This window comes from Brassica napus, chromosome C4 (assembly GCF_020379485.1).
Source record: "Brassica napus cultivar Da-Ae chromosome C4, Da-Ae, whole genome shotgun sequence".
In the NCBI taxonomy this organism is placed as follows: domain Eukaryota; kingdom Viridiplantae; phylum Streptophyta; class Magnoliopsida; order Brassicales; family Brassicaceae; genus Brassica; species Brassica napus.
The window spans coordinates 45,699,151-45,722,329 of record NC_063447.1 but is presented as its reverse complement, the minus strand read 5'-3'; the positions used below and the strand labels follow the sequence as shown (position 1 = coordinate 45,722,329).

General features: G+C 33.4%; 4 protein-coding genes and 1 pseudogene across 6 annotated transcripts; 3 read left to right on the top strand and 2 right to left on the bottom strand.

Annotated features, from left to right (window-relative positions):
- Window positions 1–661: 661 nt before the first annotated feature.
- On the top strand, window positions 662–2,479 carry LOC106432917 (ubiquitin-conjugating enzyme E2 4). The gene is made up of 6 exons (XM_013873762.3): window positions 662–856; window positions 967–1,046; window positions 1,242–1,356; window positions 1,451–1,503; window positions 1,596–1,724; window positions 2,120–2,479. The coding sequence occupies exons 1-6, from the start codon at window positions 813–815 to the stop codon at window positions 2,257–2,259; spliced, it is 561 nt and encodes a 186-aa protein (XP_013729216.1). The 5' UTR covers window positions 662–812; the 3' UTR covers window positions 2,260–2,479.
- Window positions 2,480–2,621: 142 nt separating this feature from the next.
- LOC106432915 (BTB/POZ domain-containing protein At5g41330-like) lies at window positions 2,622–5,679 on the top strand. 2 transcript variants are annotated; one of them, XR_007322786.1, is made up of 3 exons: window positions 2,622–4,038; window positions 5,059–5,146; window positions 5,298–5,431. XR_007322786.1 is itself a non-coding variant. In XM_013873760.3 (2 exons), the coding sequence occupies exon 1, from the start codon at window positions 2,648–2,650 to the stop codon at window positions 4,016–4,018; it is 1,371 nt and encodes a 456-aa protein (XP_013729214.2). In that variant the 5' UTR covers window positions 2,622–2,647; the 3' UTR covers window positions 4,019–4,038; window positions 5,059–5,679. The 2 variants fall into 2 exon arrangements, 1 of the variants encoding a protein (XP_013729214.2); XM_013873760.3 differs by having other exon boundaries at window positions 5,059–5,679.
- Window positions 4,862–6,909, bottom strand: LOC106446259. Of its 2 annotated transcripts, none has more exons than XM_048756201.1 (2): window positions 6,755–6,909; window positions 4,862–6,448 (listed from the first exon to the last, which is right to left on the bottom strand). In XM_048756201.1, the coding sequence occupies exon 2, from the start codon at window positions 6,405–6,407 to the stop codon at window positions 5,061–5,063; it is 1,347 nt and encodes a 448-aa protein (XP_048612158.1). In that variant the 5' UTR covers window positions 6,408–6,448; window positions 6,755–6,909; the 3' UTR covers window positions 4,862–5,060. The 2 variants fall into 2 exon arrangements, with proteins under 2 accessions (XP_048612158.1, XP_022569610.1); XM_022713889.2 differs by lacking the exon at window positions 6,755–6,909 and having other exon boundaries at window positions 4,862–5,390; window positions 5,472–6,675.
- Window positions 6,910–8,067: 1,158 nt separating this feature from the next.
- LOC106432896 lies at window positions 8,068–14,103 on the bottom strand (annotated as a pseudogene).
- Window positions 14,104–16,915: 2,812 nt separating this feature from the next.
- On the top strand, window positions 16,916–18,160 carry LOC106432901. The gene has a single exon (XM_013873751.2). It carries the CDS (start codon window positions 16,916–16,918, stop codon window positions 18,158–18,160), a length of 1,245 nt encoding a protein of 414 aa, XP_013729205.2.
- Window positions 18,161–23,179: the final 5,019 nt, after the last annotated feature.

Genomic DNA, 23,179 nt, shown 5'->3' with positions numbered 1-23,179 from the left:
AAAATAGTAATCAAAGTGGAATGTTTCAAAAAAAAAAAAAAAAATTATAATAATCAAACTGGAATTGGTTATTTATGGTGGGTTTAGTTTAGTATATTGTTTATTTACTTAGTTTTTACCGTTTTGTAAAATGATAAAATACTTTTAGTGTGTATATTTTTTTTAAATCTTGTTAATTTACATTCCCGAAAACATCTACGTAGATATGATTGTCTCAACTTGTTTAATCTGATAGATTTGCTTAAATGTTACAGAAAGTCAATAAAACTACTCGATGTGATTAAATTATTGAAAATAAGATCTGACAGTAGCCATCATAGTTCTCGTACACGTACTTATCCCAAAAAACGTTTACTTCGGCAAGAATAAGAAGATAAAAAAATGTCTATGTAGTCATGCTAAATTATGTCAATTTTCTTTATTATTTATAGTATGAATAATTTATGAGAGAATCTGTGAAGTATATAATTTCGTGAATATGTAAAGTTTTAATTAAATGGATCTGAAACATTAATGAAATATTGCATCTACTTTAATACTAGTTACTTTGGGAGAACGTAGAATTGAAAAGCAAAAAATTAGTATCACTGAAACTGAATCACACACAACATTTTACCGACAGAACAAGTTGTCCTGATCTCTATCTATATAAAGGATACGGTCTTCGCTTCACTTCATCATCGGCGTTCGTGAAAAAATACTTTTTTAAAAAGAAATAAAAACATATATCCTTTTTCAGATTTTCTCTCACACCTTATTTTCATCATCTTCACTCGAATCCTGGAAGAACAAAGACACACCCAGAAGAAGAGATGTCTTCGCCGAGCAAACGCAGAGAAATGGATATGATGAAGCTGTAATTTTCTTATACTCCTTTCTCCCTTTTTTTATGATTTTGATTTGTGGGTTTCTTCAAAAAAGTTAACTTTGATTTGGGGTTGAATGATTTGATCTTTGTCTCCAAAGGATGATGAGCGATTATAAAGTGGAGACGATCAACGATGGCATGCAGGAGTTCTTTGTTGAATTCAATGGCCCCAAAGACAGTATGGTTTCATTCTCTTTTTTTCATATCTTAATCGAAGACTGGTTGGTGCTCATGATTGATGATAGGGTTTTGCAAATCATCCATGATTTCTAAGATTACTGTATCTTGTTGTTCTGATCTGTGTGTGGTTTGATAAGTTTTACCAAACAATTATCTCTTTTTGTTGTTCTGATCTGTGTGGTTTTGGTGAAAGGTCTGTATGAAGGAGGAGTGTGGAAGATAAGGGTTGAGCTTCCAGATGCTTATCCTTACAAATCTCCTTCTGTTGGTTTCATCACCAAGATTTATCACCCTAACGTTGATGAACTGTCAGTTTCATTCTTTTCCATTATTATTTATTTATTGGAAACTGCCTCATCTTGAGAATTTTCTACATCTTTTGTCTCTCTTTTGTTTGTGCAGGTCCGGTTCTGTTTGTTTAGATGTGATCAACCAGACTTGGAGTCCTATGTTTGGTAAGTGCCAAAATTAAAAGATCCAATTCCAGAGGTTTTGAAGGTTTGGTTTTAACTTTTTATGTTTTGGATTTGTTCTTTATTTTCTGCAGACCTTGTGAATGTGTTTGAGACATTTCTGCCTCAGCTTCTTTTGTATCCAAACCCATCTGATCCTTTGAATGGAGAAGCTGCTGCATTGATGATGCGTGATCGTCCTACTTATGAACTACGAGTTAAAGGTAAACTCAATCAGACTCTTCTAGTGTTATGAGAGAAGGGAGAAAAAAAAACTGTCAAGTTTCTTGAAGGTTTTTCTTTAATTAGTATCTTGAACTTGTTGTTAACGTGTGGTGCGTTGTTGAGATTACCATTCGTAAGCTAAATGTTGGTCTGAATCATTTGTGTTTCTCTGTTCTAATCGATTATTGCTTTTTCTTAGTTAATGTGAGAACTGGTTTTTGGTAAGTCTCGCAGCTAATGCAATAAGTTCATGATGAATAAAAAGTTTCTGATCATATTAAAGTTTAGAATTCTATTTAACTAAAGAGGTGAATAACAAATATGATTGTACAGACTTAACCATAGGTTGATGAAATTTGATAGGTCATTTTGATTGTGTGATGTTTGGTTTCAGAATACTGTGAGAAGTATGCAAAAGCAGGGGAAGGTTCAGAAGATAAGTCTAGCGATGAAGAACTAAGTGAAGAGGAATATGGTTCTGATGACAATGAAGAAGATGATGATGTTGCAATTGCAGGCAACCCAGATCCTTAAACCGGGATTTGGTAGACGACTTGGTTTTTATCTATATCATGCATTTCTATTTATATATATATAAATCGCCGAACTGCGAAATCTGTCTGCTGTCTCTCCCTTTGTGTTTGTTCGCCTGTTTAAATGTACCGGTTCCGAACGTTTGTGTACATTATTAGACCGAACCGTATTGTTGAATCTTTCCGATTTCAAATAAACGTGTCATTCCGGTTTAGACCGATCATTGGTTCGATAATCTTTTTCTTACCCGTTTACCTTTTGAAGAATTACCGATTCCGGTTTTAACCGTACCGAATTGTTTAATCTTTCTGCTTCAGATAAACGGTACTTCGATGACTATTCTCTCTCTCTCTGCCTAAAGCAACAGAAGGTTTTGTGATCTGCTCCGATGAATATTCCGGCCACCGCTCATGAACCGAACGTTGTCTCCATCAACGTCGGAGGCAGAATCTTCCAGACGACGAAACAAACCTTAACCTTAGCCGGAACCGATTCTCTTCTCTCCCAACTCGCCACTGAGTCTACTACTCGTTTCGTCGATCGAGATCCCGCTTTGTTCTCCGTCCTTCTCTACATCCTCCGTACGGGAAACCTCCCCGCGAGATCAACCTCCTTCGACGTCCGAGATCTCATCGAAGAGTCCAGATACTACGGAATCGAGCCCTTCCTCATCGACTCCCTCTCGAATCCGTCCCAGTTCGAGGCCTTCGATCTCCGTAAATCCCGCATCCTCCAATTAAACGGACGAGACTCTCCGTCAACGATCGCACCGGCGAGTAACGGCGGAGGAGGCCTCCACGTGGCGCACGGAAGCAAAATCACTTCCTTCGACTGGTCGTTGCGGCGGAAATCGACGGTGCTGACTAACTTCTCCGCCGTGGATTCGCTTCTGGAGATCTCCCCGGGAGTTTTAGCGGCCGGAGCCACCGACTTCCCCGGCTTGCAGATCATCGATCTCCAAAACGGCGGAAACGTACGGACGACGCTGAACTGGGAGAACGTGGCTAGCTCGACGGTTCAAGGCGTAGGCTCTTCCTCCGAGTTTCTGTTCGCTAGCTTCGAATCTAGCAGAAGGAACTCGAATTCGATTATGGTGTACGATCTCTCCACGTTGTTACCTCTCTTAGAGCTCGACCGTCGCGATATCTACGGTGCTGGAAATGATTCTGCGATCCCGTCGAATAAGTTGAGATGGATTCAGAGCTGTAACTTGCTGATGGTCTCTGGCTCTCACGCTAGTCCGTCTGGCGTGAGTGGTCACGTGCGGTTTTGGGATGTTAGGTCGAGGAGTATGGTTTGTGAGATTAAGGAGAGGGAAGATTGTTTCGCTGATGTCGCTGTCTCGGAGAATCTCTCAGCGGTTTTCAAGGTTGGTGTGGCTTCAGGGGAGGTTTTCTACATGGATTTGAGGGGTTTAGGAGTTAAGGATCAGCCATGGGTTTGTCTTGGGGAAGAGAAGAAGAGAAGTTTTAATGAGAGGAAAGGAGTTGGGTGTAAGATAGAGAGCTATGGGAATCATGTGTTTTGTAGTAAAGGGAGTGGGATCGAGCTTTGGTCTGAAGTGATTACGGGTTTGGTAGGGAATGCGAGCCGGGATGTATTAGAAGAGAGGGTTTTTAGGAAAAATTCGTTCGCGGCGGATTCAGGAGAAAACAAGATTACTGGATTGACGTTTGGAGGGAGCAGGATGTTTGTGACCCGGAAGGATCAACAGTCTATCGAGGTTTGGCAGAGTCCGAGTCGTGGAGTATCGATGTAATGTCCCCCAGTATCAAGCGGGTAAGGGTATGAATTGATCTATGGTTGTTTGATGGTGGTATGAGAGTGTACAATGGATTAAGAATATATTTATAAAAATTAATCTGTTGGTGAATGATCTTATTAAGTAAAGAGGCTGGAACAGAACATAATTAGATAATCTTTTACTTCCGGGCTGTTAAGTGTAGGGAGAATCTCTAACTTAAACTTTAGAACAGAAGGTGTGGAGGCGGGTAAAACTTGGGAAAGCTTTTCCACAGGAGGAATGGTTCAAGTGAAACATAGGCTTTTCTTGTTCTAAGAATAAAGATTTGCTAGGAGTCGCTTGGGTGCTAAGATAATCTATTACTCTGATGGAAAAGTATTGCTTAATTGTAGCTTTCGCTTATATTAGAAGCTTGATTTGAAGCCAAGTTTAACAGCTTAGTGTTGTGGCTTATGAAAAAACATGTGAAGTCGTATAATGAACCGGCTAATATTTGCATCTCAGGCGTCAGATCTTTTGGACGTGGTTCTAAGACATAGAGTGCTTGACCACCTTTTAGGCTCCAAGCGTCTGAGGTTTTGATTGTTTTAACTTTTAAGTGAAATGGATGATTAGAGTTGGAAAGTAGAGCCCATGGAATCAAATAGAGGTGCTACTCTCATTGTCCAGAGTGTTCTGGTTGAGGATCGTCGTCAGTCTTATGTGGCCAAAGAATACATTATCGAGTCTCTTAGAGAGAATAATTTTTGGTTCGTGTCTGAGAAGTGGATGGAATTTTGATTGATAAGGTATAATATTAGAGAGAAGCTTAGACCGATGATTTGTTGCCAACCAAAAGAAAAAAAGGAAACAGAAAATTTTAATTTGTTAGGGACAATGAGACCTTAAAGAACCAGAAATCCTTTTTCTGTTTGCGATGTCCCAGAAAACTAGACAACATGTGAACAACAGTTTACACTTCAAGTCCCATTTTTGTTGCGTCTTTGAACACAAGTCAGTCACCGAGGTCCATCTCTACCGGTAGATAATAATTGTTGCTCTTGCCTTTGGAACAGGTTTATCTACCTGAGCTAGTTCTGTAATTGGAGAGGCTGTTATTACCGTTACCAACTTCGGATTCATGAAACATGATACCGGAATATGGTATGGCTCCAACAGCCATTTGCAGTTCTCCAAACATATTATTGTTATCTCTCTGCTGCGAATAAGTCGTAGGATTCATTTGCAGTCCTCCGAACATATCATTGTTGTCTCGCTGCTGTGAATAAGTCGTATGATTCACTTGTGCCATCAGATTAGGTTGGGAAGCTGCCGGAAAACCAGAAAAGTAACCATTGTTGTGAAACGGAGAACTCTTGTCATATCCTTGTCCTCCTGTGAATCCTGTCTGAAATTCATAAAGATCAGAGAACTGAGGTACTACTGGTGGTTGCATCGGTTGGTAGTTGTTACTTGCTAAAGAAGTTACCCCTTGGCTTGAGGAAGGAAACAACGAAGAACCTACTGGAAAGCTCTGCAACGTTGGCGATGAAGACAGCTGTGGCACATAGGGTATCGCAAAGTTATCATCTTTCTTTGTTTCGGATCTGTTTTTGATGGTGTTGGCTTCTCTCGTCTTCTTTTGTCTCTGTCTTAGCTTTGGAGCTTCAATGGCCAAAACAACACTCTTCTTCTCATTAATGGCCGTCGCATTCTCGATCTCGATTTGCGCAACAATACCTTGTTGTCCTTGTTCATGACCGCTCCTGAGAAACATATCCAACGTTCCAACATCATAATCAAGTTGTTGAGCTTGATCTCCACCGTTCTGCACAACCTCTGAACCCTTCTCTTTAGGTTTGTTCATCCTTTGACAAATCTCGTCCTGTTTCCTCTGTTTTTCACTCTCCTCCTCTTGTCCTTTTGTCTTCGTTCTCCTCTTCTTCACTGGTCCCGCAGCAACCGCTCTCTTCTTCGGAGGTGGTCGAGACACAACATGTTGATCCGATGGTCCATCCAATTCAGTGTTCATCCAATTCATTAAGCTCTCTCTAGAAGCTGTAAGATCATCAAGCAACGTCTTCATAAACATTCCAACTTCATCCGTCTCCATTACCGTTTCCTCTTTCTTCGTATTCTCCTCTGCACAAACAGTTTTCGGTTTCCTTCTCCTTACTTGTTTAGCTTTCTCAGGCTTACTCTCATCGTTCTTGCTCTTTCTCTTCCGGGTTTTCACAGGTTGCTCCGTAGACACTGTTTTTGTTCCATTGTCTAGCTGATTAGAGTCAAGAACAGGATCTGTGTTATGAATAATCGGTTCGTGAGTTGAAAATGAATCCGGATCGTCGCTTGAAGAATCATCATCAAAGTTGTTCTCCTGCCTTCTGAAATCCCATTTCTCACTAAACCTTGGCTCATCCCCCATTCTTATAAGATTCACTTTGTCTCAAATCTTACAGATTTCAACTGCAAGACAAAAATAACACACCAGCATGTTGTAGTGTATCGAAAAGGATCATATATATACATAAGATTGCTAGAAAACTTCACGCAAACAAGATGAACACAAAGACTAATATATCAACCGCAGTTTTTTTCGTCTTTGCAAGCATCTAAAGAAAGAATGCATTTATAGCAGAAAATCGAGTCCTAATCTCGATGAATCTCACTCTACTTGAAAACTAAACTATTGTAAGCAGTATTTTCAAGAACTAAGCAATAAAATGTTAAGAGATATATAAACAAAGTAAATTGAGTTTTTTAGTTTCATACCGGAGAGAGGATGTTTCAGGGCAAAGTCCTAATCAACTTCACCATTCTCTCTAATATATCATCTTTTCACTGGTCATCATTGTGTATATACAGAATTAATATCTTTGAATACATGTTTTCGGTTTCGCAGTTGAAAAGGAAAGATATTATGTTTTTGTCTGAGAGAATATATATTTCCATAAGAATTGGTACATTGAATATATGCTGTGCTGTGCAGTGCAGTGGACTAGTCAATGATTTTGGTCATAACTTGCAAGATGATTTTAATTTCCCAAACGTAGAGTTTTTAATCTATAATTAATTCCATTTTTAGGTTTATTGGTGTGAGTAGATATGTCAGACGGGCCCACCCGCGTCTAAGTAAACCAACCCATAGCGGATTCAATTATTCTATGGGCTGTGCGGGTTGGTCCGATGCGGATTGCGGTTTATATATATATATATGTCCAAGCCCCCATGTCTAGCTAAGTGGGTTTACGGGCCAATCCGCGGGTTTAAAATATGTTACCTTGTTTTCATGTTATAAATGTCATTTTAAAATATGTTATCTAGTTGTGACAAAAAGAAATGTTATATAGTTTTATGCCATTTAAAATGAACAAAAAAAAGATCATTTTTTTGTAAATGATATACAGTAGTGTATTAAATTGAAAAACATTCATACTAAAAAACGGTAAAAGAATTGTAGAAAAACGAGAGAATATAAACAAATATATTTTACAGTACTCTTATCAGTTAAATTATTTACATATAATATGTTCGTTTTTAATTATCATCTAACACTTCTGTTCAAAAATAACAAAGCTGAGAATAAGCAATTCATTAATATATAATGAATTGAGATACAAAAGCCAAAAAAAATCTGTAAGCCTACTATATCAGCTAATACAAAGGAAGTGAAAATTAAAATGTTGAGATAGTTGATTTACAAGATTCACTTCTATATGTTATAAAAATACGAAATGCATTTTTTTCTAAATGTCTTATTCATGCTTGTTTTTCTATTTTTTTCTTCATTTGTATTTTAAATGGCTTAAACTTTTTTTGTTAAAGATAATATTATATTTAAGAAAATATATGTGTCTCATGTTATTCATAATCTTTAAATTCCATCGGAATTCTTAGTATTAGAAATGTTAAGCGGGCCAACCCGCGTCCAAGTAACCCAACCCGCAGCAGGTTCACTTTTATTTTGGTCGTGTGGATCGGCCCACCGCAGGTTGCGGTTTGTATATGTATCAGACCCGCTTCGCTAGTGGGCTATTTTTGGTCTACCTTGACGTCTCTAGGTGTGAGCCAATACAGACTCACAAGATGATTTCCATCATGTTATAGAGCAAAACAAATATTCTTAAAACAATCTACCTTCAAAGAAAATTACAGGTTCCCTTTTTAGTTCTTCGCGTACGTTAACCAGCAACAAAAAGAAGAAATAAAATATTTGTCTTTTTTGGGGGGGTTTTACATGAATTCCTAAAACTAGAAGAATGCCAAAGATTACAAAAACCTAAGCGGGAAAATATTTTGCTAATACTTTAAGCTAAAATGTCTTCAACATATCCATGCAACCTTTTGAGTGCCTCTTTGATCATTCCTGGTGTGGCTATTTTTGAACCCTTGTGCTGAAACCAACATTTCACAATATGTCAACATTAACAAAATCCAGGTTTAAGTAAGAAGGTTACAAATTGTACCTTGCAACTGACGGTTAAGCAGAGTAAACCGTCTCCGGTCGAGGATTGTACCGAATGCGAATCCAAGTTGAGATTACTAATCACATCCATTATCTCAAGCAAAACGCCTTCTCTCCAAACACATCTCAGCTCAATGACCACCTCGTTTCCAAACGACCTGATCCTTATATCGGTTAAACCGGTTTCTGCTGGTTCGGCTTCTCCCACATGGGTTCTTTTCACGTAGCCGATTTCATTGTTTGTGCAATTAGCTGATGTTCTTTCGCCTGCATCATAAGGTTTCTTCCTCTTCACTGTTATTGTCCCACGGGTTTCTGTATCGGTTGATTCTCTGCATGATTCTAGTTCTTGAACCCGTCTCTCTAGTTCTTGAAGATACTCAATTGTATCATCAAGAATCGATACTTTATCGCTCTATTGAAAATAACCAAAAATAACTTAAAACTCATTATATAATATGGATTTACAGTTTTTAAAAGGTCAAATCTCCAAAATAGCATCTTTCTAAGTTTATATCACAAAAATAACACTCAAAAATTAAAATGACCAAAATAGCATTTTTCTAAGTTTATCCTTTGAAAATTTTAATTTTTTTATTTTTCAAAATTTGAAATCTTATCCCCAAATCCCCATTTCTCAACTCTAAACCCTAAACCCTAAACCCTAAACTCTAAACTCTAAACCCTAAACCATAAACCCTAACCCTAAACTCTAAACCCTAAACCCTAAACTTTAAACCCTAAACCCTAAAATCTAAACCCTAAACCCTAAACCCTAAACTCAAAACCCTAAACCCTAAACTCTAAATCCTAAACCTCACCCTTTAACTCTAAACCCTAAGTTTGTGACTTTTGATAAAACATTAAGTGCTATTTTTGTGACTTTTGACCTTGAGTGCTAGTTTGGGAACATAAACTTGATTTAGTGCTATTTTTGTCTTTTTCTCTTTTTAAAATTCAGTAATAAATATATATATATATATATATACCTTATTGATTGAAGGAATGATCGATCTCAAGATCAAGAACCGTTCATTCAGTTTCTCCCGCCGTTTCTTCTCTGAAACCGCGTGGTTCGCGGTTTCATCCCCAGCCACTGGTGAATCCAACATCAGCTTCTCTTTCTGGTGCACACGTGGAACCTCGAAAATAATCTTCTTCAACATTCCTTGTGATGGTGCTACGATTGATGCGGTTCCACATGATGATGGTGATGGTTTCTTCCACCTTGTGAAGCTTGACCGCTTATCGCAGTTTCGGAACTGTGGTCCAAGGATTAGCTGGTGACTGGTCTTGAAAATTGTGGAGATAACACTTTGGTAATGAACATCATCGTTTCTTGGATCAAAAGATAGCATCTTCACATTTTTCTGTTGCTCTTGGACATGCCCTAACCTTTGAACCCTACCCTTTCTTGCGCTGCAAGAACCTCGTCTAGCCCCTGCTTCAGCAAACGTCTGAGAGACGCAATCGCTGGAATTTAGCGATTGGTGAACGCAGTTACTGAGTTCATCGTCCATGTGCTGCCAACTTTGTACTTGAGAGTTGATTCCTTCGGCCATGAACGAATCATGATCTTCTGCTAGTTGATCGTGTTCGGGATCGAAACCGTTGGTGGTTCTGCTCGGAGAAGTTGCTTGAAAAGGCCGAGTACCAAACATAGGAGCATAGATTTCGTCTTCTAGGATGTGTTGCGGATCGAGGACGTTGTCTATGTGATAATCTGATGATATTGGTTGTAATATTGTAGCGTTTGAATCAGGAGCTTCGAGGAATGATTTCTTCACGCATTGTATTACGTTCATATCCTCTGCAATCTATGAAACACAAAGAAGAATATTCTTACAATTTTGGTATTAACAATTAGATAAACTTTACACATTGTTGTATTAGCACTAATTGGTAACAATTTTTGTATTAACAATTTTTGTATTCATTCTGAAAATTCTAAAGCAAAACAAATTGATTAATTCAGAAATGTGGCTTACGTACGTGTTCTGTGGTACCGATCTCAACGACTCCTCCAAGAAACGGGAAGCAAATTACTGTATTAACCGAAGCGCTCTAAACGCACAAAAGGATAAACGATCGACTTTAGGGTTTTAAATCGCAAAAAATAAGAGTTAGATAGCAACTACAATACTAGAACTTACTTTAGCGAGGAGAGAACGGCTAAAAACTTTACTATCAGCAGTACCAGCATTGCATAGCCATATCGGTTCACCGTTTGCAAAAGTCCGTCCAGGCATTCTGTGAAAAAAAAATTAATGTGAAATGACTCTATGTTTTACCAAACGGTTCTATGATAGCTGAAGTAAAAAAATAATATATATATATATATATATATACAAAAATATATTTAATTAATTATATATATCTTATATATTAAAACAGAAGTCACAACTTTGATTCATGTGTGATTTTTTTTAAAATAGACCTAATGGACATATTCGTAAAAAGTTATGTTACATTTAATCTCTAATCTTATCATTTAAATTTTGGGCATACCAAAATTTTTATTGGGCTATCAATAATTGAATTTAAACAATAGATGATCCATTGTATTTATAGATATTATAAATTAAATAGATATAATTTAGTATTGTAATATTATATCTCCATATGTTAAATATTTGTCGATGTTAACTTTTAAAATTATAAAGATTTTTTTTAAATAACAAAAATTATATTATCTAACAATGATTAATCTTTAATACCTTAAACCAATGAAAATAAATTTTAAACTATATAGTTTATTTTTAAAAATTAAACAAATACTAAATGTTTAATTATTTACTCGATAATATAAATCTATGAAGCGAAAAGTTTAATTTTTTAAAAACTTTCTAAATTTGTGAAATGTTACAATAACTTTGAATATAAAAAAATATTTTACTAATCTTTATATATATAGTTATGATTTTAACAATGAAATAATAATCCGAATATATATATAGAAGAAAATACAAATACATGTGAAAGTTTGAAACAATCTACTCAATGAAAATATATACCGTAAACTTATTATGTTTTAAAAATTGATAGACACATATATATTACAATATATATCAATTTAGAATTGAAAACAAAATATTTATATAAAAATAAATGAAAACAAAAATTTGCGCGGTTGCACGGATCAAGATTTAATCTACCTTATTAAAGCTAAAGTACATTTGAGAGTTGTTTAGGTATATGAATAGTAGGATTAATAAAAACTGTTTTGTTTGGATGCATAGATAGAGTTAATCCTTTAAATTTTTAACTTAAAAATTCGACATTTAAAAAAAAAAAAAGACAAACTTCCAAGTTAACAAAACATAACTTCCAAGTTAAAAATGCGGCATATATTTCAAAAAAAAATATACACAAAATCTAAACTTAACAAAACATAATTCGAACACAATAACTCCACATATATCGAGCTTACAAACTAACATATCTTCCAAGAATCATAATTACTTGATTCCCTCATTTCACACCTTCCTTATCCAATTTTCAAATAATAAATTATCAAAACCATTTTAAGTATAACAACCGAAATTCTCCTTTTGTGCTAACTAATTTACTTACTTAGGCAACTAATATAGATCTTAGCTTGATTGACTCCACAAAAATCGTGCTATCAAATTAAAAAATATTCCCTTTAGATTACGTATAACCCACCGTAGCAAAGAAAAAAAAGAAGCTAAAATGTCTTAACAAACAAAGTAGTTTGGTTTTGTCGAACAAGCAAAGTTTGGTTTTTCTTAACCAAGTCAAACCCTTCAAAGACACTTGGCGAGTACATGTGAAGTGTCTTCACTCATGGAAGATAAACAACAACTTTAGTGAATCTCTCGAATACGTTCTCGTGGATGAACATGTAAGTTTGATTTTCTTTTATATATATATATATATTGTCTCTTATACGTAATACTCTATCGATTTGTTGTTACAAAATATATAATACACATGATTTTTTAACCATATTGAATTGATATATTTGGCTTCGTGTATTTTTTTCATAAAAAATAATTATTTACATAAAATAGAATATTTATTTTTCATAAAGCTGTAAATTTGTTAAAATCTAAATAAAATATTGTTTTCTCTCAACATTTCAAGATTACACAATACAGTGACAAACTACAAAGTTTAAACAGTAAACTTTAATAATACAAATTCGTTCAACTAAATTAAGGTCTTGAAATGCTTTTATATATCATAAAAATATAGAATCTAGTATCCTATTAAACTACAACGAATTCAAACCATAATTATTTTTAACTTACACTAAACCAAACTAAAATGGAAATCTTATTCTATTTCAGATTCAGACCACATCTTGCCCGAACGAGATAACATAATCTAATGTCCAGACCCTACATGTAATAAAAGCGTATTTTGTCTTTTTATATAAAACTGGCAAAAAGATCAATCTGAACTGGACATGATGCACCAAATAATAAATGTCAATGTTGATTTTGGGGAAGACGGAATTACCCTTCACCGATTTTGAAGACGAAAGACATACAAACCAAGTAGTACCACTCGGTGTCGGCGAGATCTTCCGGCGAGAGTGCAGCCGCGGAAGCTCGTCTACTGACCTGAGATCCCGCGGCGGTTCCAGTGGAAGAAGATTCAGCGATGGAGAGAGACTCAAAAAGCTCTCTAAGCTGCTCGCTCCTCCGTAAACCAAGCTGATCAGCTTTGATTTCCGAAGCTTGAATCGTCTTCCTCGTTTTGATATCTCCGTTATAATATCCATCTCCCCATTCTAACACTCTTTGGTTTTAACACAAAATTTAATCGAATCAGGGAAAAAACAACTATATCATTTTATTTGAAACATTCAAGAACTTAAAGAAGAAGAAGAAAACTCAGAAACTTTTTCTTGAGTTGAAGAACATCACGGATGAAACTTATAAGACGAAAAACAAGATTTGAAGTAAAACATAGAAAGTTGTTTATATGATTTTTCGATTTAAATCAGTAATCTTTTCGTAAGTTTTTTAACTTTCAAAGTTTTTGGTAATATTCATGATAGAACCAAAAGAACTTCTAGCTTCCTACAACAAGCTTAAGCAATGAAGGTTCATAGTTAAAAGCTAACAAAGCTGATTAGTTTCAAGGACTATGTATCAAACTTACCCAGGCTGAGAAGCAGAGACAGACCAAAAGATCGCATAACTCCATTGAATACTTCGAATTGAAATTGCGAGCTGTTTTTTCAGATTCTCAGGAACAGATGTTCTGTTTTGTCCCGTAACCATTGTTTCTTCATCCCTACATCACCGGTGAAACAAAATATGATACACAAGAGGGAAAAGAAAACAAAGAGTGTTTTTGTCCTGATTTAGACAAAATATGATAATTTGTTAATTTATAGCGAAAAATAAGAGAAAAAACAACCTAAAAAGCTTTACATGATTTTATGAAGTATTAGAGATGAAACATATTGGATTACAAGGTTTTTGAGTTTGCACTTACATGAAATGGTTTCGGTTTCCGCCGGCAAAAGACAAATAAACACAGAAGTGTTTGTGTTTTTATATCACTTTACTTTCTTTTTAATATTGTTATTATAAATACTAGTTTTGTTGTTGTGTAAACTTATGAGACTATTACTGTCTAAAAGTCTATAATTTTAATCGATATGACGTCTTTATTGTCAGAACAGAACACTGAAATTTAAGACGGGTATATGAAAAGTACAAGATTATCTTCAATAATTACGAAATAAATCAGCGAAATAAAACAAAAGTGCAGAGAGAAAAAGAAGTAAAACTCTATGTTTATTTGGCTGAAACTTTTTTTGTTTTTAAAGAATCTTCACTTATTTTTTTTCGTTTTTGTTTCAAAATTATAAACCAGTTGAAAATTGAAATGCATAAAAATAAAATAACATAAAAATAAAACTAAACTAAATCGGACGGTCTAAAACGATCTATCAAATTAAAGAAAATGAAATTCCAAAATCAATATCAATCGATAGAGATAAAAGCAGTGATATTCGCCACAGGAAATATCCGTCAGAACCATCTTCCAAAGAAGCCGTCACATCAATTATCGTCAAACCGGAACATCAACAAAATATAAACTAAAAATTGAAATAATTTTCACCAAAAAAACACCTGAAAACATAGTGAGGTAGAGATATTATCACCTAACAAAGATGATCGACCAACCAGTTTGAAAAACGTTTAAAAAAAGAGAATCACAAGGGGGTGAACAAACAAACATATCTGAACAATTTCGTCGGTTAGACATTGATCCGAGGGAAGCCATGAAGCTGGTAGAAACTGAATCATTATTTTGAGCATAAGCTAAGGCATCTTTTTCTCATAATGTTCCACAATCAAAAGAAATGTAGTCGTCAGGTTTAATTTCCATCCCGGGGAGATGGGGTTTCACAGATTGATTCATGGAAAGCGCATAAATGTTTTTTTTTTTGGACAAGGCTGGTGTAGTACTTTAGAAGGCTTTGATGGTCTGATGTGGTTAAGGAATATGAGAGAAAGTCTATCACCGTTACATTCGGAAATAGAAGCGCTCATTTGGATCATGGAATGCATGAGGAATCTACGTCAATATCACGTCACATTTGAAACGGATTGTTCTCCATTGGTGAAGATGGTTTCAACACCAGAAAAATTGTCTGCCTTTGCAAATTATTTGGAGGACATCAAACTCCTACAGAGAAATTTCAATCACTCAAAGATCATTCATATACCACAAACACATAATTTAAAGGATGACAGTCTTGCACGAAGTGTATGCAAGCAATCATATTTTATCGTTCATTTGGATGGAGAGTTACCAGTTTGGTTTACAGAGTCTTACTTGAAGTTGTATGTTGATGACAAAACAGAAAAAAAACAGTTTTGTCGATTCAAAGCAAGTGTTTGGATAAGCTTAAGCTGTACTTCTCAATCCACTCGTCTCCACTGCCACTAGCAAACCCTTGTTGCAAACTTAATATGCGTCTTCAAAATTGACATGCAAACCAAGAAGAAAAATCATATGATGGCCAAACTGAAGAAACAAACCAACACTACTTAAAGCCTTGGTTCCTCTTCCAAAGCCATCTTGCCATTTAAAATAAAGCTTAAAGCCGTCGTGGATCTAGAGAAAGAACTAAAAAAGTTTGGGATATCAAATCCTAACTAGATCCGACTCTAAAAATTCGGTTCATAAAGTTTCAGCCAAAAGCCATGCAAATTACCGATGTCTGTAATCTGGTCTTTTAAGACCATTGAAAAACTAGACACCTTGTGAAGTCAGAATAAAAGACGAAAAAAGTGAAAAAGATAAATCTATTACTTTTTGGTGCCATTGTTAACATCAGTCGTCGAAAAATCATATAAACATAAAACTGGTCGTCGAAAAATCATAAAACTGGTCACCGGAAAAGTGAAACAATGATTGTTTCAAAAGATAGAAAGTTTTGAGAATGAAAACCAAAGAACATATTTGGCTAAAACTAGAGAGTACATGATTGAGAAAATGATGAAAAAGAAAACACTTTACTTGAATTTAGATTGGATATTTTACCATTTAAACTAATTATTTTAAAAAAAATCACATTTCCTTGCTGTAAAATCGTATGCTGTATAATCTATATTGCTATGAGTCTCAGTAATAGATATCACCGAAAAAATAATAATAGTAAAAATTTGAGGAGGAAGAAAAGTTAAGAACAGTCTTTACTAAAATTGGGAAACACAAAGTGAAGATGTATATTCTGTATCAGTTCGTGAAGTACTACAGGAGGTAGTACATGCGTGTGTCATAAAGATGGGCTTGGTTGAAGTTCGTATGTTGTGATGTCCGTGGGCTTGTTAAGCTTGGAGAAGAAACAATATGTTTATTGGAAGATTTACATTAAGTGTAATGGATATTACTTGAAGAGAAAAAGGCAAGAGAGTTATTCCTTGGGAGAAAAAAGAAAGTTGCTTAAGTTGCTTTTGGAAGAACTTGGAGAGCAAGTTCTGGTTATGTATACATGGAGGACGTGCCTCTATGAAGAGAGTTGTCTCTGGAAAAAGAAAAAGTCGAGAGATCACTGTTTTGTGCTTGTGTGATCAAGCCATTGGTGTCACTGCACTGCGCTAGGTGCTGACGTAGTTGGTGAAGTACTTCCGAGGAGTTGGAAGATTGAAGTCTAGATTCAGGGGGAGTTTAGCTTGGGGTCGGGAAGATTCTGATAAACAAAAGTCTAGGCTCTAGGGTGAGTTTTAGCTTAGGATTGGGATAATCCTAAAGGATTCTTGTAATAGAAAAGATTAGTGTAAGACTTTCTTGTTCTAGTGAATTCGAAAAGAGAAAAACTTGTGTCTTGTTTATTTCTGCATTTTACTCTGGCCTCACTGCACTTACAATTGGTATCAGAGTGGGTCACCTAAGTTACTGGTGAGATCATAAGGGTGAGGACAGAAACTGGTTCAGGTTGAAGGACAAGAGTTTCAAGTAGATCTTGAGGATTGATGGAGAAAGCTAAGTTGCCTTTCAAGAAGCGTTTCTCATGGAATGGACGAAACAAATCTTTTATCGGGTTCATGGTTGATGATAACATGAAGGAGAAAGAAAGAAGAGGAAGATTTTGTGATTCTCCAAAGGTTCTACAGTGCCATGAATGCAAAGGTTTTGGGCATGTAGCTGATGAGTGTGCAAATCTGCAGAAGCGGAAGAAAAAAACAGTTACCAAGAGTGATTCTAAAAGTGAATCTGATTATGGTGAGGAGCTAAAGAGTATTATGGCGTTCACAACCTTTATGTCTGGTTCTAAGACGAAATTTTCAGTGGGATCTGCTTCAGCGTCTGTGTCAGGGTCTTCATGTGGAAGTGATGATGATGCTGGAAGTGATGATGAAGGTGGAACCTTTGATCTTTCTGGGAATTATGAAAAGATGTATGAGCATTGGCTCAAGCTGGTTGAGACGAATTCAGATTTGGCTAAGGAGAAAGCCAAGCTAGAAGCTCAAGTTGCTGAAGCTCTTAAGTATGCTTCAGAGAAAGAAGAAGAAGCACGACAGGCTGGTGCTCAACTTGCAGATACTCAGAAGAATTTGAGGTTGCTGAATAATGGGACGAATCAGCTAGATCATCTTCTTAGTATTGGGCAAAGTGATAGATGTGGCCTTGGATATCAAGGCGAATGTTTGAAAGCTGAAGGTGTTTTTGTACCAGCAGGTAAAACTAAGGATGTAGCTACGTCTGATACAAAGCCTGAGGTTAAGAGATTTGCTGGGAATGCAACATATAGGAAGATTGCAGTGAAGCCTGCAACTGGTGTGAAGAATGTGACTGCTACCCGTGCTGCTACGCGTGCTGATACGCGTGCTGCTACGCGTGCTGCTACGAGTACTGATGCGGCAACTGATACGGCGACTGCTCCAGAGAGAGTTTCTGGATTGAAGAGTGGATCTCAACAAAGGTTTCAGCCTGTTTGTCATCACTGTGGTGTTGTTGGACACATTAGGCCAAGGTGTTTCAAGTTATTGAGGGAGAAGAATCAGATGGAGCAAGCTTATGGTATGAGGTATCATGGACCTATATGTTATTCTTGTGGAGTTCAAGGGCATATGCGGGGTGATTGTGTCAAGTCTGTTCAAGGAGCTAATCATGGAGGATTTGGGCTCAGAAATACGTGGTCTAGGAGATTTGATCACTATGGAGATGGTGGAATGGGATTTCCTCCTTACTTTGGAGGATATGGATCTTCATATTAGTTTTTGACCATGATGTGACTCATAGGGGAGATGAAGATGTATATTCTGTATCAGTTCGTGAAGTACTACAGGAGGTAGTACATGTGTGTGTCATAAAGATGGGCTTGGTTGAAGTTCGTATGTTGTGATGTCCGTGGGCTTGTTAAGCTTGGAGAAGAAGCAATATGTTTATTGGAAGATTTACATTAAGTGTAATGGATATTACTTGAAAAGAAAAAGGCAAGAGAGTTATTCTTTGGGAGAAAAAAGAAAGTTGCTTAAGTTGCTTTTAGAAGAACTTGGAGAGTAAGTTCTGGTTATGTATACATGGAGGACGTGCCTCTATGAAGAGAGTTGTCTCTGGAAAAAGAAAAAGTCGAGAGATCACTGTTTTGTGCTTGTGTGATCAAGATTTTGGTGTCACTGCACTGCGCTAGGTGCTGACGTAGTTGGTGAAGTACTTCCGAGGAGTTGGAAGATTGAAGTCTAGATTCATGGGGAGTTTAGCTCGGGGTCGGGAAGATTCTGATAAACAAAAGTCTAGGTTCTAGGGTGAGTTTTAGCTTAGAATTGGGGTAATCCTAAAGGATTCTTGTAATAGATAAGATTAGTGTAAGACTTTCTTGTTCTAGTGAATTCGAAAAGAGAAAAACTTGTGTCTTGTTTATTTCTGCATTTTACTCTGGCATCACTGCACTTACAGGACACCAAATTAATGTTTGGCCTCGAAGAGGTCCCCGATATGGACAGACAATCTTAATTTTTACAATCGCATCTTTGAAATCTGCTAATTGTGTAAGTTTTGTTACATGGGTATTTTCTACTATAATTTCCCATCTTTTTTAATCCCCTTGACTGATTTCCCCATACATGCAATCACCTAAAATAAATAAAAATAATATATATATATATATTTAAATTAATATCATTTTCTGACATCTAGAAAGAGGGGAGACGTCAAAACAAAAACTAAATCGGTCCCCTACAGAACGAAAGTCTCTCTAAACAATTGTTGTTTGGTGTTAATCAGAGATTTAGGTGATTAATCGGCTCCGTAGATGTTTTTTTTTGTTCTAGGGGAAGTTGTTAAAGTATCTTATATCAAAGTGAAATACGTCTAACGTTATACTTCCTTTGTTTTAAAATATAAACTAAATTTGAATCCGCGCATCCGTGTGAATATATTTTTATTTTTAAAATAACATTTAAAATATAAAATAAGTTATAATGATTATATTTAATATCAATTTCTATGTATATAATATTATTTTGAAAATTTTATATTTGTTAAAATTTGTTTTTGATGAAATTGTACAAATCATATATTAATGTAGTATTTTTTATTTATTTAAAATGCAATATCATATTAATAGTTTAATTTTAAATATTATTTTTATATGAATTAATACAAATTTTATTTAATTTTTTCGTTTAAAAATTTTTATTCTCGAAATGCTTGTGTATGACTAAATTAAATGATTTCATATTATATTTCAATTTGGAGTGTTTATTTATACTACAAAAATAAAACATAAAATGTTACAGCCAATAAATATTATTTATTTTGTTTTACATAAAAAGTTAATCTGATAATTTAAAAATAATTGAGCTATACCATTTTATTTCAAAATTAATTAGTGATATATATATATATATAATATGGTCTAGATTAAACATGATAAACAATCAAACGATCATTTCTTAATGGAAATATATATGTCTTGTCATAGAAATATCATTGTTTAGTTGTATATTGTTTTTTTTAGAAAAATATCATATATGAGTAAAATTAAGATGTTTAGTTAAGTTTCTAATGATTGGTATAACATAGAATTTTGTATGGTAGATAAATTTTTAGGAAAAAAAATTGTTTCACAAAGAAACAATTTTTATGTTTCCTATATAAAAACTGCAAATTTCAATAAAATTAATTGAATTTATTGAAAAACTATTCGTTAAAAATCATTGGAATTTGATAATTTTTAAAAACAATGCATGATTAATGTATTTTCTTAATATGTGTGAAAACACCAAAAATATCTAATTATTGAATTTCAAAAAGAAAATTTGAAAAAAATAATAAAGAAAAAACTTCGAAAAAATTTTAAAAATAAAAAGTTTGAATTTGAAAAGGTATAATTTGAAAACATGAAAAAATTATTATTATTATTATTATTATTATTTTTCATTTATTTAAATAAGTATTTATTATATATATAGAGAGCAAAAGTATAAGAATCTTGAGGAAATTTTATGTTTACCACTTTCATGATACCACTTTTCAAATTTACCTCCACTAAAGGAACATTTTCAAAAATATCTTATTCATTAAGTGGCAAAACACTCTTATACCCTTGTTTTATATATATATATATAATAAATTATTATTAAAATAAATAAAAAATAATTTTATTTTAATGTTTTCGAATTATACTTTTTCAAATTCAAACTTTTTTCTAATTTTTTTTCGAATTTTGTTTTTTTTTCAAATTTCTTTTTGAAAATCGAAAATTATGTTTAAAACTATTTTTAATATTTTTTTTAATATTTTTGAAGTATTTATTTATATATTTGTTAGAATCCTAAATTTCACATTCCAAAAACTTTACCCCACCCCTCAACTCTAAACCATAAGTCTGGATTAGTTAACTCTAGATGTATAAGTGTCTTTTACCCTTCATTAAAAGTGATGGTAAAACTGGTTAGTGTAAACATGAAAAATGGTATAATGAATGTTGTATTTGTGGCAATTTTCCAAGAATCTTTCATCTATTTTTGAAAATACCTCTTTAGTGGTGGTAAACATGAATAATGATACCAACAATGTGGTAAACATGAATAATGGTACTAACAATGTGTTAAACATGAAATTTTCCGAAATTCTTATACAATTATAAGTAACATTTAATATTAGAAGAAACTATTTTTGGAAACCTTCTTAAAAATAGATATATTTATTTTATAAAAACAACTAGGATAAAATATGCTCCTTAAACGCGATGAAATTTGCGTATACAAATTATTTTTTTTATGTATTATTACTTATTTTGCGCTTATACATATTATAAAATTCTATATATATCAAATAATTTGAGAAGTGAGTAACTATTACATGTATAATTAAATTGAAAAGACAACTTAAATAAAAACAATCATATTTGTTTATTGGGAAATTGTCAAATACCACATTCATAGTACCATTTTTTCATGTTTACACTAACCACTTTTACCATCACTTTCAATGAAGGGTAAAAAACATTTATAACCCTATGGTTAACTAATCTAGACTTTGTGTTTAAAGTTGAGGGGTGAAATATTGTTTTTGGAATATGAAATTTGAGATTCTAATATATATAAAAATAAGTACTTAAAAATATTAATTTAAAAAAAAAATAGTTTCAAAAATAAATTTAGATTTTCAAAAAGAAATTCTGAAAAAAAAAATTTGAAAAACTAATTTTCAAAAAGAATTCGAAAAACAAAATTTATTTTTATCTATTCTATTAATTTTTTAATTATTTAAATAATTATTTATTATATATATAGAGAACAAGGGTATAGTAGTCTTGGAAAATTTTCATGTTTACCACTTTTTTGTACCATTATTCATGTTTACCACCACTAAAGAAATATTTTCAAAAATATCTTTTTCTTTAAAAGGCAAAAGACTCTCATCACCTTGTTTTTGAATTATACTTTTTCAAATTTGAAATTTTTATAAAAAACAATTCAAAATTTCTTTTTGAAAATCGAAATTTATTTTTAACTATTTATTAAAAATTTGTTTATATTTTTTTTAAGTATTTATTTATATATTTATTAGAATCTTAAATTTCACATTCCAAAAACCCTACCCCACCCCTCAACTCTAAACCCTAAGTCTAGATTAGTTAATCCTAGGGTTATAAATGTCTTTTACACTTTTTTAAAAGTGAAGGTAAAAGTGGTTAGTGTAAACATGAAAAATAGTACTATGAATGTAGTATTTTTAGCAATTTCACAAGAGTATTTTGCAACTTAACGAAGAATGTATTTTGATAATGTCTTTTTAGTGGTGGTAAACATGAATAATGGTACCAAAAAAGTGGTAAACTTGAAAATTCTCTTTTGTTAATTTACAGTCATTTTATGGTAAATAAATCCAAGAGAAATTCCATAGAATAGCCATTTTTAGTCTATTTTCACAAAATATCTCTCAATGAAGAAAATGACCAAAATAATTTTTATTAAACGATAAAAATACATTTTACCCTAGAGTTAACTAATCTAGACTTAGGGTTTAGAGTTAAGGGGTAGGGTTTTGGGGATATGGTTTCAAATTTAAAAAAAATATTAAAAAAATATTAAAAATTTCAAAATAAAAAGGGACTATTTTGGTCATTTTCTTTTTTGAGGGCTATTTTTGTGATAAAAACTTAAAAAATAATATTTGAGAGAATTGCCCTCAATCTAAACAGTCATTTTTATTTATTTTATGTGGTATAATTAAATTAAAATGATATTAACATAAATATATATATTTTCATATGGCTATTCATCAAATGAGGCTTTTAACTCATATAGGTTTATAATTATTTGCATCTTTTTATAACAAAATTTTTAAACCATTGATAACAAAATTTAATGGTGTTCTATTCTCCCATATCGATATCGATCAGACTTATTCAAACGGAGGTACTCCTCGAAGAATCGTCTTGTCTGATGAGAACTTTGTCTAGTAATATGGTTAGGTGACGAAGAAAAAAAAATTTATTAGACTTTTAATATATTCAGTAATATATAATTGTTTCTAAAAGTGAAAATTTAAATTTTTAATATTAGGTTTTTAATAATTGTTCAATGAAAATTTTTAAACTAAAGGATTTATGTATTTTATATGGCATATAATTTAATTAAATGATATTATTATATATTTATATATATATATATATATATATATATTATGAATATAGATTAATTTATATAGTTTTATGATCATTTATATTTTTTATAGAAAAAAATAAAACCATTGATCACATAAATTTAATGTGAGACTTTCAA